This window comes from Erpetoichthys calabaricus, chromosome 3 (assembly GCF_900747795.2).
Source record: "Erpetoichthys calabaricus chromosome 3, fErpCal1.3, whole genome shotgun sequence".
NCBI lineage: Eukaryota > Metazoa > Chordata > Cladistia > Polypteriformes > Polypteridae > Erpetoichthys > Erpetoichthys calabaricus.
In genome coordinates this window covers 72,134,519-72,151,466 of record NC_041396.2, presented here as the reverse complement: position 1 = coordinate 72,151,466, position 16,948 = coordinate 72,134,519, and the positions used below count along the sequence as shown (strand labels likewise).

General features: G+C 37.3%; 2 protein-coding genes across 4 annotated transcripts in view; one reads left to right on the top strand and one right to left on the bottom strand.

The window, feature by feature from the left end:
- eipr1 (EARP complex and GARP complex interacting protein 1) overlaps positions 1-16,035 on the bottom strand; it is a 90,061-nt gene extending 74,026 nt beyond the window's left edge. Inside the window, exons 1-3 of the mRNA XM_028796914.2 lie at positions 15,859-16,035; positions 14,831-14,914; positions 1,425-1,557 (exon numbers count right to left, since the gene is read on the bottom strand). Of these exons, the coding sequence (XP_028652747.1) occupies positions 1,425-1,557; positions 14,831-14,914; positions 15,859-15,900 (259 nt within the window). The 5' untranslated portion in view covers positions 15,901-16,035. The remainder of the gene's footprint in view (positions 1-1,424; positions 1,558-14,830; positions 14,915-15,858) is intronic.
- The window catches only part of trappc12 (trafficking protein particle complex subunit 12), a 147,108-nt gene that overhangs the window by 10,907 nt on the left and 119,253 nt on the right, over positions 1-16,948 (top strand). The window contains exon 1 of one of the 3 annotated variants that reach the window (XM_051925528.1): positions 16,116-16,201. The exons of 1 other annotated variant lie outside the window; for it this stretch is intronic. The gene's annotated coding sequence lies outside the window, so the exon portion shown is untranslated. Of the gene's footprint in view, positions 1-16,115; positions 16,202-16,948 lie in introns of those variants that run through there. One more of the 3 variants, XM_028796913.2, reaches the window with a different exon arrangement.

The following is a 16,948-nucleotide window of genomic DNA, read 5'->3' as shown; positions in this document are numbered from 1 at the left end:
CATGAAAAAATCGTTCATAAAAATATCAGAGCATCTATTCTCCGACTTTAAAAACAAACGGGAAATTGTTCAGAAAATGCAAGCTGCATTTAGAGTAAGGTTCAGTGAGTATGGAACGGAAAAAAACACTCTCTCCTTCCCTGTCACACCCCTGGACATCGACCCATCCCTGCTGAACACATCCGCATTCACAGGAGTGAGTATGTAAGCCCGATCTAGAAATTGAACTGGACGACATAGCAGATAAAGATTAATGGGTGTCCAAGTTCAAATGCCTGACAGCGGATCTTGAAGAAGTCACCCGTCAGAAGGCTACTCTCGCTAAAGAGCACAAATGGAGTGATATTGAAAACCTCCCCAAACCCGACAAATTTGTTTTCGACACGTGGAGTGCCATTCCTGAAACGTATATGAACAGGAAAAAAATATGCATTTGGAGTCCTGTCCATCTTTGGCTCAACATACTTATGTGAGCAAGTTTTCTCAAGCATGAACTTCATAAAGTCCAAATATCGCTCCTGCCTCACACATGAGAGCCTGCAGTCCTGTGTGAAGGTCAAAGTCACATCGTACAGCCCCGACATAGAGATGATCAGCAGCGAACTTCATGAACAGAAGTCACATTAAACAGGTGACAACAATAGCATTTAATGTGCTATTATTTTTCAGAAAAAAAAAACACATTCATTTCGGACCCGGAGCTGATGTAGGTTTTTTTGTATGTTCAGGTGCTTCAGTTGATTCAGCACACTGAAATGGAATTTAATGTTTACTTTTTTAAAGCTGCTAAGCTACAGCTAAATGTTTTATTTATATTAAAGTGGGCTAGTTTTTATTTTAATTTTACACAGGTATAGGAAGGACCCAAATAGGCCTGCATAGTTCAGTTTAATTTATTTCAAAGTAGGCCTACACATGCACACTGCACTTCTGTTTGTTGTATTCCGTGGTTGTAACAAGTAAAATCTAAAAAAAGATTAAAACTTTTAAAAGTTTATAAGCTGTGTTATGTTTTGCGGCTCCAGACTATTTTTCTTTGGAGGAAGGGGGGGCAAAATGGCTCTTTTCATAGTGAAGGTTGCAGACCCCTGGCCTAGGATAAAATGGTGTCTTATCTAGTGTGTGCTTATTCCTTACTATTTTAGGCTTAATTTCCCAGTTATACTGAAATGTACTATATAGGCATGAAAACAGATAGATGGGTGGCTATTTTATTCATTTCAACTGGGATAAAATATTGTTAAAGAAAATTAAAGTATATTACTATATATTAGTAATAAGTATTTATTATATACAGTTTAAGGCAAATTTACCAATTACTTTGATTTATCCTTTTCTATCAGTAAGCACTTTAATATGTAAAAGCTCTACTGTACATAAAACAGGGTGCAAACAAATACAATTAACATTTTTTTTTTACTTACTTTTGTTGTAACATGTTGTAAAGACACTTTTATCTACAGGACTTGCACTAATGTGCCATATCTCTCCTGCTTCATGCAACAGAACATTCTTGTTAATAATGTTATTTTCATCATCAAAGTCAATGATATGAATCTGAAAACAGAACAAAAATGCAATAATAATACATTGCTCCTTATTGAAAGATTGAAAAGCTGTACACACTAAAGTAAAAGAGGATAATTTTGTTGGGATAGGTATCCTTTCATGAAGTGGTGACTTTATCAGGTATGCTTGTCTAGTATTTGGTAGGACCCATTTTTTAGTGTAGAACAACCAGAAGTTTTAAAGTTATGGTTTGGACAAGGAACTGCTGGCAACATTATTTTTGACTTTTTGGTTTTGGTCTATACTGACTAGACAGCATCACCTGCTTATGGCACTGTTTTAGGCAGCATATTCACACTGAAAATGTTCCATTCCATCTTATCCTAAATGATCTCTAAATGGATAGACTTCTCTGGAATTAGCAAGTCACTGCGATAAGATACATGCTCCTGCTAGTAGTACTTTATATATTTAAAAACAGATACACTATGATCATAAAGGGAAACGTAATGATCAGCAACAATGCTTAGGTACACATTGGTATGCAAAGGTGGAGTGGTGGCTCTGAAGCTAAGGAACAGTGCTGGTATCTGGAAGGTTGCCCATTCAAATCCCATTACTTCCAGAAGGCATCCTACTTTGTTGGGCCCTTTAGCAAGACCCTTAACTTCAAAACTGCTCCAGCGACGCTGTACAATTGCTGACCCTGTGTCCTGACCTTCATAGCGCATGCGATAAGACAGTTAATTAATAAAGCATATCAAATCAGGAAATAAGATGCTCAGCTGAAAATAAGAGGCTTAATGTGTGCTAAGAAAGCAAATTTAATCCCAGCAGAACTGGGTGACAGGCAAGAAACAGCCCTGGATAGGGCATCAGTCCACTGCAGGGTATATTAATGTTGTTTCTGTAAAATTCTTACCATACCATCTTAGTACTGCAGCAGAAATCTAGATTTATCAGACTAGGCAACATTATTCACATTTTCAATTGTCCAGTTCTGATGATCATATGCTCACTGTAGCCTCACTTCTTAGTTTTAGGTGACATAAGCAGAATACATAGAAGTATTCTACTGCTGTAGCTCAATTATTTCAAGGTTTGAAGTGTTGTGATTTTGCAGGTGTGCTTCTACATGCCACTATTGTGAAGAGCTGTTATTTGAATATTTGTGCACTTTCTGTAATTTATAAACTCCAGATATTGTAGTGCACAAAAATTCCAAGAAGGCTATAGTTTCTGAGATGCTGCAACCACTGCAACTGACATCAACATTCAGACCATGGTTAAAGTCACAAAGATTATGCCACTGAGGGCATAACATAACATTCTCATATCTCCTTTGTTTTTAGTTCAGGTTCACCATGGGCCAGTGCCTTCTGACAACATCAGATGCAGCAGAAAGAACCAACCATATCCATTGCAGGACCCATTCAAATATTCCCAAACTCTACTTTACACTGTGCATATTTAGAATCAATAATCAATCTAATATTCATGTCTTTGGGGTGTAACTGAAAAATAATATTTGTGCAGATATAGGGGCAATGTGAAATTATTCACAGACAAGAACTAGCAGCAGGACAGAAAAATAGTCTCCTAGAACTTTGAAGCAGTAGCGCTAACCACTGCACTACTAGGCCACAACACATTATATACATTTAATTATTACATCTATGCCATCAGGATTTCTGACTATTAAATTAAAAAATATGCCATTATACAAAGCCTGGTTAAAAAGATTCACCATTTATACACCATAATACTGATCAATGTTTGCAAGTTTGATTAGCTCAGAGCATCTTGAAAATATAATTACTTTATACCTTTAGATTATATCTTAGAGATTCAAGACAGAAAAGCCTTTATAAATAGCTTGCTATTTCTGAGTACACATGTCTAGTGCAAAGAATGAATGCACAGAATAAGTGTAATGTGTAGAAAGGACTGGCTGATTTACTGTCTAGCAAGAATAGAATAAGGTAAAAACAGAGTATGCTTTTCTAATAGGATGGATGGATGGATAGATAGATAGATAGATAGATAGATAGATAGATAGATAGATAGATAGATAGATAGATAGATAGATAGATAGATAGATAGATAGATTTATCATCATTATGAGCATGACTTTTCTATATTATTATTATTTCAGTAGCATATCTTTCTAGTATTATTACTATTATTATTTCCTTGCTAATAAATGTGTTATTTTTTTATCTCAGCAATGGCAGCCCACAAATAGCTGAGTCTGTTGTGCAGATAGACACATTGGTCCAGACTTAATCTGCTCGTACATAACTGACTCTTTTTGTTATAAACTGAAAATGTCAACTTTCCTAAACCTTTTATCTCCACACTTAAATGTCCCATTTTGAATTATTTTACTTATCCAATCACAACAGAAGCACACATGGACATTCAGGTTGACAAAATCCACAAAACTGTAAAGTACACCTCATTAAAACACAACCTAAGCTTGCTAAATTATTTGATTTTTACATAATATTGTGTATAAAGATATGTGATCAGATATCCCAGGTCACAGTTTCTGTGTACAGCAGTTTGTATATTTTTCCTGTGCATTTGGGAGTTTTCCTCTATGGAATCTGGCTTTCATTTCATATTCCAAAGACATAATAGTTTAACTCATTGACAGTATATGGGTGTATCTCCTGCAACGGAGTGGTATCCTGTCAACATCTAGTTCCAATGTTTTTGTAGTTTTAAGATATTTTTTAGTTTTAGTTCTTATTTTTGCTTTTTGTAATTGTAGTTTTTAATTTTTGCTTAATTTTTAGTTTTTGTTAATGATTACTTTTTTCAGCAATTTCCTGTTAGTTTTTGTCACATTTTATTAGTTCTGTATTACTCACCAAAAACGTCCACACAGACACAATTTTGCAAGTGTAAAAACATAGTTTTCTTTATTGTTGTCAAACTTTGTATCATTCATATTGTTCCTGTCAACTTAAAACATACAATTTTACTGTCTCTGCGGTGGGTTGGCACCCTGCCCGCGATTTTTCCTGACTTGTGCCCTGTGTTGGCTGGGATTGGCTCCAGCAGACCCCCGTGACCCTGTGTTCGGATTCAGCGGGTTGGAAAATGGATGGATGGATGGATTTTACTGTCTGTAACAGAACTCAATTTTCTCATGATAATGTGACAGTTTAAGGCTTCCAGTATAATCAAAAAATGTATATATTATTAATGGGAGCCAAACATACACAATATAAAGATTTGGAAATTGCCATAAATTAATGAATTTACACCATCCTGGTCAGCAATGGAAGTCTTACTGTACTTCTTTATATGCCCTTCTTTGTGCCTCAGTAAATACAAATTTTTGCCAATATACCAATAATCCAGTTTTCCACCAATCACTATGAATATGGAACCAGTTATTAACTGGATACCAACCTATCTGCAAGATATGTTGCTTCCAAGACAATTTTTCAACTTGAAGCTACTATGTACACCTGCTATTTTTAATATGTAGATTCTTAGGAAGGTAGTAACACCATCTGTCTGTTCGTTTCATCCCAAAACACGTTTTTTATTTTGTTTTATGTATTTGTTTTTATAAGTGATCTAATAATGAACACAAATGACTGAAAGCTCTCGGACTTGGTATTGATTGCATGATATTGTAATTTTCACAGATCCAGTTCTGGGCCTGACATTGTTAAAACCTTATATGTTACCCCTTGGAACTATTAAAATGGAGTACAGGATTGATTCCCATATCTACTGTATACAGATGTTTCATGACTGAGGTCAGGCTTATTTATAAACAAGCTAGTGTTCATTATTAGATCACTTAAACTTATAGATGATGGCTCAACTATTATTGCAAGTATAAAAGGACAAAAGTGTTTATTTTTATTTGAACCAAAGAAAGTGTGTGTGTTTGGGGGGAGTGGCATCAAACCCCAAACTAAAAGCTAAATTATGTTATTAAACCATAATTTAAATTTAGAAGCCCAACTCGGTAATCACAAAAGGAGACTTGTAGTCAACAAAGAAATATTGAATAAGTATAAATGGTTTTGTATGATACTAAAAGAAACTTTTATCATGCTGATCAAGAACAGAACATGTAATTGTTTTAATGTTTAAAACCTGCTTATTGCAGTAATGGCCTGAGGGACAGCAAACTATACCCATGACAAAGCCCATTTATTGGTTATTTTGCAATTTAGAATTCATTAAAGTAATTATTTAATGAGTTTGCCCCAGAATATACCACATTTGAAATCTTCTGTGGCTATTAGGCAATCAGATCCTCTGACACTCATCATTTATCTGTGCCATAGATTAGTACCAAAACCTATGAAGTGGCAGCTTTTAGTGCATATCTGTCCATTTAACAGCCAACCAGAATATCTTAAGACCTACATTCTGATAATATCTACAAATGTAATTCTAATATATAATCTTCCAGTGTATTTTTACATAAAAACATACCCTCTTTAGTTCTCCTTATACTGTTACTCATTGTTACCATCATTTATTTCAGTGTTATTTTTAAGTACATTGGAAATTTATACAAAACTAGCTGTGTAAGCCCATGATGTAAAATGCACGGGTTCCTAGAAACTATTGAAATCGTCAGAAAAAAAACTGAAATACAGAGTTGGAGGTTTTGTTTTGCAGATGTGCTCGCTAACCCCATCCACCCATACCCCCCCAACCCCAAATCCCCCCCCCCCCCCCCACCTCAGCGGCTAAGCGAGTTTCTCTCTCGTTTGTCTTTCCTTGGTGGTTTCACTTTGACGACGGAGTCACTTTCTTTCATGCTGTAGCCTCCTACTTCTTTCTTCAACCGACTTGTTAACTTGGGGCCACCTTGCCAGCTCTTTGAGCTTCATGCTGTAGCCTAGCACTTCCAGGCTGGACAGACCAACACACACACACTTCGACATTTAGACGTTTATAAATAAGACAAGAAATATGGATTAAACCAATTTGACTCTTAAACATACTACACAAACCAAATACTTCTCATGTCTGGATCAGCACAATGATCATTCCATTGATGGCAACTGTGTACACGTAAAATTAGTTTGTGTTTATCTTCATTTAGGATTTTATTGTCTTTGGTCCTAAACTCCTGTCAACAAACTGTACTGCTCCAACGATTTACTGAGATCAGAAACCAAAGAACAATTTCTGTTCACTTTAAGTAATGATCTTTTGTTCATTTCGATTTAGTTCAAGTATGAAGTATTTATTTGGGAAAATTGTTCAGTGAAAATACCATCAGATATTTCTTGCACTATTAAATCAGGAACATTCCCTAACGTCATCAAATACACTCTGATAACCCCACTTCTAAAAAAAAAAACCAAAAAACAACACTCGATCCATTCCAAGTTAACAACTACAGGACTCTCTCTCTCCTTTCATTTCTTTCCAAAATATTTGAATGTGCTGTTTCTAAAAAGATTTCTTCCTTCCTTGTATGGAATGAGTTGCTCGATAACAGCCAGTCCAGCTTCAAGAGAAACTACTCAACTGAGACAGATCTACTGACTGTGGTCAACCAGCTACGCCATGCTAGAGCAACCAACATGTCATCAGTCCTGATTCTGCTATTTCTCTCTTCTGCCTTTGACACGGTCAACCACAGCATACTTCTTGCCACCCTCAACGACCTCTGCATCACTGGGACTACTCTCAGATGGTCTGAGTCCTACATCTTGGGCAGATCCTACAGTGTGTCCTGTTGAGGGGAGTTGTTAAAGGCACAGCAGACACGCACAGGTGTACCCCAAGGATTAGTGCTGGGTCCTCTACTCTTCTCTCTGCACACCATCTCACTGGGCTCCATTATCCAATCCCAAGGGTTCTCTTATCAGTGTTATCCCGATGATACACAGCTATACCTGTTGTTCCTTCTGGAGGACAATTTGTTATCAGCTAGAGTCTCTGCATGTCTTACTGATATCTCAACCTGGATGAAGGACCATTATCTACAACTCAATCTGGCAAAAACCGAGGTTATTGTGATCCCAGCTAGCCAGTCTGCTCATCCCCCCACCTCTGTACAGCTTGGCTCACTGTTGCTAACACCTGCTGAATCAGCACACAATCTTGGGATGATAACTTATGAGCAGATATCTTTTTCTGACCACATTTCTACTGTTTCTCATTCATGCAGGTTCACGTTATACAACATCTGCAAAATCAGACCTTATCTGACAGAGTATGCAGTACAACTTCTGGTCCAGGCTTTGGTCTTGTCCCCATCTGGACTACTACAACTTGCTTCTGGCAGGAGTACCTGCATGTGCTATCAATCCGCTGCAAATGATCCAAAATGCAGCAGCCCATCTTGTATTTAACCAGCTGAGACGGGCACATGTCACTCCTCTCTTCAGTTGCTACATTGGCTCCCTGTAGCACTATGCTGATGCTTGCCTACAGAGTAGTCAATGGCTCAGCACCCGAGTATGTGGAGACACTGGTGAAGTGCTATACTCCTTCTCGCTCACTCAGGTCTGCCAGGGAACAGCGTCTGGTGATGCCACTTCTACGTGGCTTCAAGTCTCAATCCAGACTCTGTTCCTCTTTAGTTCCAAGTTGGTGGAACAGGCTGCCCACCTCCATCGGTACTGCTGACTCCCTCAATGTATTTAAGGGGCGATTGAAGATCCATCTGTTCTGTGAATATCTGTCAAATTGATGAAGAAAAAAAAATTTTGCTCTTTTGGTTAATTTGTTTTAAATTAATTTCTTTAGTGATTGTATACGTATGAGTTACTACATCATTTCACTTGTGGCAATCAACTTTTGTTATGCCTCCTATTACACTTGCTAAACAAACAAGCCCTAGCCCAATGTTACTTGATTGTTTACCACTTTTGTAAATTGCTTTGGATAAATGCATCTGCTAAGCACATAAATGTAAATGTAAATGAATAAGCAAAATTATTACTCTTGCGAGATACTTTATGCTACTAAAAGTATTTGAATTACTAGAGTGTGAAATATGAAGATCATGTGTAAATAATATCTGAGTAATTTGTTAATGTAAAACATCATGTGTAAGTCAATGTATTTTTGACTTACTGGTCAAAAGTATAAAAAATACAAGTCATACTTGCTTCTAATGAGCTACATAGACCAACAAATAAGAAAAATCTAAACATCTAGTATTTAGACTAGCTTAAGTGTTTGTTCACTCTAGCAATTGCTAAGAAATTTGAGAGATAGGGTTAGGGTTTGTTGTAGCACATTATGATTTTTTACACAACTGTAAAATAATATATGTAGGATTGACATGTAAATGATAAATTGCTACATTAATTCAACCAAATATGTAAATACCTAAGTATATTAAAAACAAAAAAGTAAAACAAATAAAATTTAAGTTATATTAAAAACTCAGAATGCCATTATACACTGCCTGGCCAAAAAAAAAGTCGCCACCTGGATTTATCTAAGCAAATAGGTACGAGCCTCCTATTGGGTAATTACTGCATGGGCGATTATCTTTCAGCTGGCAACAAGTTATGTAACCCCAACTGGTGCAATGAGTTGCTTCTCATTACTTAAACAACCATGTCGAAAGACACATCTCGTGGTCGTGGAAAAGATGTTAGTCTGAGAAGGGTCAAATCATTGGCATGCATCAAGCAGAGAAAACATCTAAGGAGATTGCAGAAACTACTAAAATTGGGTTAAGAACTGTCCAACGCATTATTAAAAACTGGAAGGATAGTGGGGACCCATCATCTTCGAGGAAGAAATGTGGCCGGAAAAAAATTCTGAATGATCGTGATCGGCGATCACTTAAACGTTTGGTGAAATCAAATCGAAGAAAAACAACAGTAGAACTCAAGTCTATGTTTAATAGTGAAAGTAAGAGCATTTCCACACACACAATGTGAAGGGACCTCAAGGGATTGGGACTGAACAGCTGTGTAGCCGTAAGAAAACCACTAATCAGTGAGGCAAACCGGAAAAAAAGGCTTCGATTTGCTAGGGAGCATAAAGATTGGACGCTGGAGCAATGGAAGAAGGTCATGTGGTCTGATGAGTCCAGATTTACCCTGTTCCAGAGTGATGGGCGCATCAGGGTAAGAAGAGAGGCAGATGAAGTGATGCACCCATCATGCAAGATCTTGGTGAAAAATTAATGCAACACTGGATGGAACTAAATCTTGTGACATTGCAGAAGCTTATCGAAACAATGCCACAGCGAATGCGTGCTGTAATCAAAGCTAAAGGCAGTCCAACAAAATATTAGTGTGTGACCTTTTTTTTTGGTGGCGACTTTTTTTTTGGTCAGGCAGTGTATATATATCTTGAGTAAAAGTAAGCAATTTTTTATCTCTTTCTTATTTATTTATAATCCATCCATCCATCCATCCATTATTTATAATCCATCCATTATCCAACCCGCTTTATCCTAACTACAGGATCGCAGGGGTCTGCTGGAGCCAATCCCAGCCAACACAGGGCGCAAGGCAGGAAACAAACCCTGGGCAGGGCACCAGTCCACTGCAGTTTATTTATAATATACCCCCAAATTCCCTCATTGGTAAAAGATTTGTATAAGTAGTGCATGCCTGAAAAGAGGTATTTTTCAGTCATGCAAAGGAACTGGTTACATGATACCAGACAAATTTGAAATTAAAATGTCATGTCATCTCTTGTCAGCATGACTACTTAGTGCAAGTGCATTCTGCACACCTTATTTGGTGCAAGTGCATTCTGCACACCTTTCTCTATGCATGGGCTATCTCAGGGTGCAAGTTATGCTATGGCATTTGGTTGAACTTGTCCTAGACATTGTGGCACAGGGCCAACCTGAATGAAACTACCATTTCTTAAAGTAATATTTTGATAATTTCAAATTCCTTTTGCTTCAATAACCTGATGTACTGTCCCACACAATTTTTTTCTGAAACATTTTCATGGTAATTTACCTCTGAATTAATTTACCCTTTAGATAAATACATGCAAATTTCAAAGAGAATGTGAACCTTGCATTCATGTTTCATGACTGATACTACATACAGATTAGTGTGGACAGTGGTCAGTCAAAGTAGCATCAGCTTGTAACTATATGGTACTAATGCAGTGCACATACTTTTTTAGGCAGACTCAGCAGGCAAAAACAAAAGAAATGATAATAAATGTTACAGGTGATTCTGCATATTTTTTGTACCAAAAAGTGGACCAATGCTGACTTGTAAGATTGTCAGCTTTCATATGAAACACCTAGTGTTTCACAGGTTTCTGTGTGACAGATGGCTATATATTTTTTCTATCTATAGAAGATATGTAAAAGTAAAGCATTAGGAGTGCAAAAGTCATTTTTTAATGAAGAACTCTTTGCAGGTTCTACACAATTAACTTTGTCTTTTCAAACCAATTCAGCTCAACTTACTAATATAACTAAAAATGCAGTGTAAAATCCTATATTGGTAGTACTGCTCGGTCTTGGTGATGAACAAACATCAAAAAAGCAGTGGCGTTGTACAACATACATGGTACAGTAAGCACAGATTACTCGGCTAAGCAATGGTCAGGTCAGGTAAAGTTAGGTTGGGGAGCATATTGTTGCTGCAACCACCTCACGATGAAACAGCTCAAGATCCTGGTTGGCAACCCACCAGGCAAACACACAGTCCAGTCCCACTCTCCGGAAGTGACCGTCTATCAGCCACAGCCAGGTGTTACGTGGGCGTCCCTTGGCCTGGTCCAGCCCCTCGGGTCCTCAACAATGAGGATCCTGCGAGCCAGATCACCCTTGGTGAATTGCATTACATGGCCATAGTGCAGAAACTGATGCTCCTTCACAATGTGGGTAAAGTGCTTCATTCAGGACTCCATGAGCAAACGCTCATTCGACACAAAGTCAAACCAGCAGTACCCAAGGATTCTCCAAAGAGACACAGTACCATAAGAGTCTAGTCTTTTTCTCAGGTCACTGGATAGTGTCCATGTCTCTCAACAATATAGGAAGCACCAGGATTCTAAAGACTTGAATCTTCGTCCTTTTGCATAGATATGAAGAGCACCACACACCCCTCATGACCTCCTATGCTCTCCCAATCCATCTACTGACTTCATAGGAAGAGTCACCAGAGACATAAATGTTACTGCTGAGGTAAGAAAACCTCTCGACAAGTGTGACACTCTTTCCGCAGACAGACACACTGCTGATGGCTGTGCCCAAGAGGTCATTAAAGGCCTTGATCTTGATTTTTATCCAAGGCACTCGCAAGCCCAGACACTCAGACTCCTTGCTCAGTCTCTTGAGAGCCCTGATCAGAGCCTCCACTTACTCCACGAAGATCACAGCATCGTCAACAGAGTCAAGATCAGTGAATCTTTCTTCGCCAACAGATGCACCACAGCCGTTGGACCCCCATGACCTTGCCCAACACCCAGTCCATGCAAGCATTGAACACAGTAGGAGCAAGATCACACCCATGACGAACCCCAGAATCAACTGGGAAAAATGCAGAGGTTTTGCCTCCACTCTGCACAGCACTCACTGTACTAGTGTACAGGCTGACCATGATACTGTATGCAGAATGTCCCAAGGAGCAGCTCAATCAACTGAGTTGAACGCTTTACGAAAATCAACAAAGGCTTCAAAGAAACGTTGTGCTCCATGAGAACCCTCAGTGCCATAATGTAGTCGATGGTCGACTTTTTAGGCATAAAATCTAGTTCCAGTTCCAGTTGCTGGTAGGTGAGCAAGTGATTATGGATCCTATTGAGGATGACTGTAGCGAGGACCTTACCTGGCACCAAGAGGAGTGTTATCCCTCTGTAGTTGCCGCAATCCAGGTGATAACCCTTCACTTTCCAGATAGGGACAACAAGTTTTCCAGTCAGTTGGATTGACACCAGTCTCCCACATGGAAGCAAAAATTGCTTGCAATGCCAGGAGGACAGCCTTACCACCAGCCTGGAGAAGTGCACCCTGGATACCACAGATCCCTGCAGCCTTCCCTACCCTTAGCTGGTTCACCACCTGTGCAATGTCAGTGAGACTGAGCAGTTCACAACTAATTGGAGGATCAGCCTCAAGAACCGTGGACCCAGAGAATCCAACGTACTAGCCAGAGGATTAGCTGTAAACAAGCAATGGCATTATAAGAAATAAATATGCAACAGTATCAAATTTAAAATATCAGATATAAGCATCTGCGGTGGGTTGGCACCCTGCCCGGGATTGGTTCCTGCTTTGTGCCCTGTGTTGGTTGGGATTGGCTCCAGCAGACCCCCGTGACCCTGTGTTCGGATTCAGCGGGTTGGAAAATGGATGGTTGGATGGATATAAGCATACAACATGGAACAGACAAAAAAATAAATGAGCTACCGAAAAGTCAGTAGCACGAAATAGATAGAATAAACTAACTGGTAGCATAGGTATATACATAGTGGAGTTTTGTCACTGTTTATGTGAGTTAATAATTTAACAGCCTTAGGCAAAATCTGTTATTGCAATAATATCACCTACTAAAAGGCTGGGGTAAAAACTGTATGTTGCTCGGGTGTGAGAGGGTTGAACTGACAGAAAGTACTTTCTTCAAGCATACATGTTGTATGTGGGATATGGCCCCAGAAATTTCTCCCCATGCTACCTTGCAGTCTGTCACAGTGCAATTACCATACCAGACTGTAACTCAGATAGTCAGTTTGCTTTCTGTTGCACAGCTATAGATGTGAGCATTTGTGGGAGAAATGCTATTAAACATCAGAGAATGCACAGTTACATATGACTATGATTCTCTTTTAACAACAAACCCATTAATGATGATAGGTGCATGACCCCACTTTTCAAGTCTTCTTCTGTCAACAATCATTTGATAATGTTGCTTCCGACATGAGACATCAAGAAATTGCTACCAAGATCTCTAAAAACATTTAAAATCTAAGTAAGTTATATTACTCTTATGAATTGAAACATGAGAAGAGTAACTTATTTCAGCCTTCAACACAGGCTTCACAATATTTTAAGTAACTGTTTAAGAGTTAGCAGGCTGTTGATTCTCTGCAGTAAAAGCGGAATGAAAGTTTGTCCTTGGCTTGTACACTGGACCACTCTGTAAAACTTTTCTCAACCACTATCCAAACCCCACACTGACCATGGTACATACCACTGTTCTGGCAAAAAGAAGCAGTCAGGTGAAATGTCTTGTAACTACATAAGTAAAACTATAAATAGGTGCCTACGTCAGTCCTTCTTAAAGTATGATGTTAACTGACAAGTTCCTCTACACACTTAAAAGAACACAGAATTAGCCTTTAACAGCTTTTATTTGTCAATATTAAATGTATTTCTTTTCAGAAAGCTCAGCAGAAAATATGCAGCATGCAGCATAAGAAAATGATTTATTGTCATTCCTGATGTCCTTAGATAGTTACAGTACAACATGACTAACTATAACATATTTCTTAAACGTTTATGCAGAATATTGTTATACTTATCACTTTGAATGGATTTTCAATTATGTTAAACGGGAGGTTAAGTTGCTGCCACTGCCATCGCACAGCTCTAGAGCTCAAGCTTTCAAAACCGACATGGACACTATGTGCAGTTTTCATGTTCTTCCTGAGTCTACAAGGGTTGCTCTGGGTATTACAGTTTCATTCCATATCCTGAAGAACAGCTGAATGTAGAATGACCCATTGTGAGTGAATGCACCTTTGAAGTGACTGCCACCCAAAAATGGTTTCTGCTCAACATAGTCCAGTTTTCTGCCCACATTCACAAATGCAGGCAGGTAGGATAATTGCAATTCTAAGTAAGCACCAGCATGCATATGAATTTGTGTGTGTGGATGAGTGTACCCTATGATTGTCAACCCATCCACTTTTGCAGGGCTGTTTCCCGCCATTCTTTAGGTACTTCCAGGATAGGCTATGGCTCCTTGTAACCCTAAAATGGACTAAGATTTGATACACTTCAGGAGAGCACAGTAAAGCAGCAGATGGAAGCATGCCAGAGTCTCATAAAAACTTGTGTTTCCCTAAAGTATACCACTTTTCCCAGTGATCTCCCAGATGATCTCTGGTTCTTATAGTATAAGTTGATAATTTTGACCACCTGCTACCAGGATATGCTCGAGTCCCAGAAACATTCATTTGGATAAAGCTGTTTGAGAATGTTATTTTAGAATGTACAAATGATGCTTCTGTAATTTAGTTATATAATGAATAACTATATTATTCTGAAGTGAAAAAGTGTTACAGAAGTGAACAATTAATATTAATGCTGAACAGGGAATTGACACTTCCTTATAAGCTGGAAAATTATTTTTGTCAGTAACATAAAGAAAAGGTTTACCTGGTTATCATATTTCAGTGACTGTGTTCCAACAAGAAAACGAATTGCATCTGTTTCAGCTATCTGAGCTGTTAATGCTCGTGCCTAAAACAGAAAATATTTAAAGTAAATAAAATTTAAAACAAATAAAGAAACATGCGTGATGTAATTTAGTAGTTCAAAGAGAGGTTCAAACTATACACTTAATCTCTCAATATATTACAAAGGAACAAAAGACTTAATATGAGTTAAGCTTGAACTTACTAACGATTACATTTCAAAACTTGCTTTGCAAGTGCAGGGTTTTCTGTTTTTGACATTGTCTTTTCTAAATATCCACCTGGTATCTGCTTATATTTTATTTTTTACATTTACTACTGTTATGTTTTTTAACTGTACATTTAGGGCGCGTTTTTTTCAAATAGATATGGTACAATCCAATTTTCTCAGGAAGACACCATGGGTTGGTTACTATTACAAATGGTGCTATATAAAATAAATTGTTAATGATCCTAACTACTCAAAAAGCATAATAACCTAAAAGGCAATTTTATCACCACTATCTTTGCTGTAAGTGAATAGCAAGAAAACAAATAATAAGGTTATTCTCGGATACGTAAATGTTCTGTTTTGCATTTTTAAAAACTTGTTAATTTCTAAATTATTAATCTTTAAATTACACCACGAAAGGTTATGATTTCATATGGAATGAAAATCATTGAACAACACATGACATTTAGGTTATGTAAACACAAAATTCATGGTCATCTACTTTATTTTACCTTTATAATAACCTGAACGGCCGTTTCTCTTAGTATAGCTCATACTGTAGTTCTTTTTACCGTTTTAATTAATCACATTTAAAAACATATTATCAATGTATTGGATTGATGAAGAACTGATAAAAATGCAATTTACCACTACCGTATGTGATGAAACTCAGGTACATATATTACAAAGCTTTGTAACGTAAATGGCTATTCATTGTACTCACTAAGTATGACATTAATATTTTAATCATCAGATCGATTTGTTTTATCTTCTGTTACCTGAAATTCTAGTCCATATATAACAGGAGCATCGTCTTCCATAGTAATAGACTAATATATGTAGGAATGGACAGAATCCTCTACTCGTTGATTAAAAATTGAGCCGAAAGCAGTCAGTATTACATTTCCTGCGCAGTTTAGGCGTATAATGATTCCTACGCAATTATTTCAGTTTGAATAGCATTTAGCCACAAGATTTGGCGCACATGGTTTCAAGAATTCCAAAATGCGCGTTCTAGCCGGAAAATGATCCTAGTAGGCTTCCGTTCATTTCTCTTCCTGTGTCTGCTTGCGGAAGCTAGTATATCTTTGGCAGCGCACTGTTTGACGGCTGAGTTTGCAGGTAGGATTTTAGTGTTTATATTTACGTCTCAGTGTTGCAATTATTTTTTAGAGTAGCATTTTGCCAGACTATTTAGACTACTAATAGCAGATATATGAAATAAACATTTACATGGTTTTATTTGTATGTTAGTGTGTTGGATTTATTTCACTTTTATTCTCATTTTATTGTACTATTTCATTTATAGTTTAAATGTAGTTTTAAACGCTAATATTGTAATTGATTTTCGTGACACAAGTATATTTTTCGTTAAGCTTACTTAAACATTATTCCAAACACAAAAAAGCTTGACAGACCTAATATTGCGTTCAAATTCAGTAATGAAAAAAAAAACATAATTCAGTTTTTTAATTTTTTGACAACGGAATGTGATATCAACTAATATGATTTTGAAAATTATTTTGACAGTTTATGATTGTAGGATGTTCGCCAGTGAACATACTAACAAGAAACGGCTCGATATGTTTATTTTTTTTTTTATCTTCTACGCGAGTCAATCCCATAAATTGACGTTTGTGCTCCTTAAAACAACATGACAAAGCAATTTATTAATCTAGTATTGAAACCAAACCATATTTTTGTTAAGTCCACTATTGTCTAAAATCAAATATAGTTTTACGTTTGTAACATTTTAAGTTGGATTGTTACTGGAAATTTCCAGGAAAAGTTACGAACTATTGAATTCGCATACTCTGATTAGTAAGATGCCTTGTTTATTTTTGTTTTTTTACTGTTTATTACTGATTA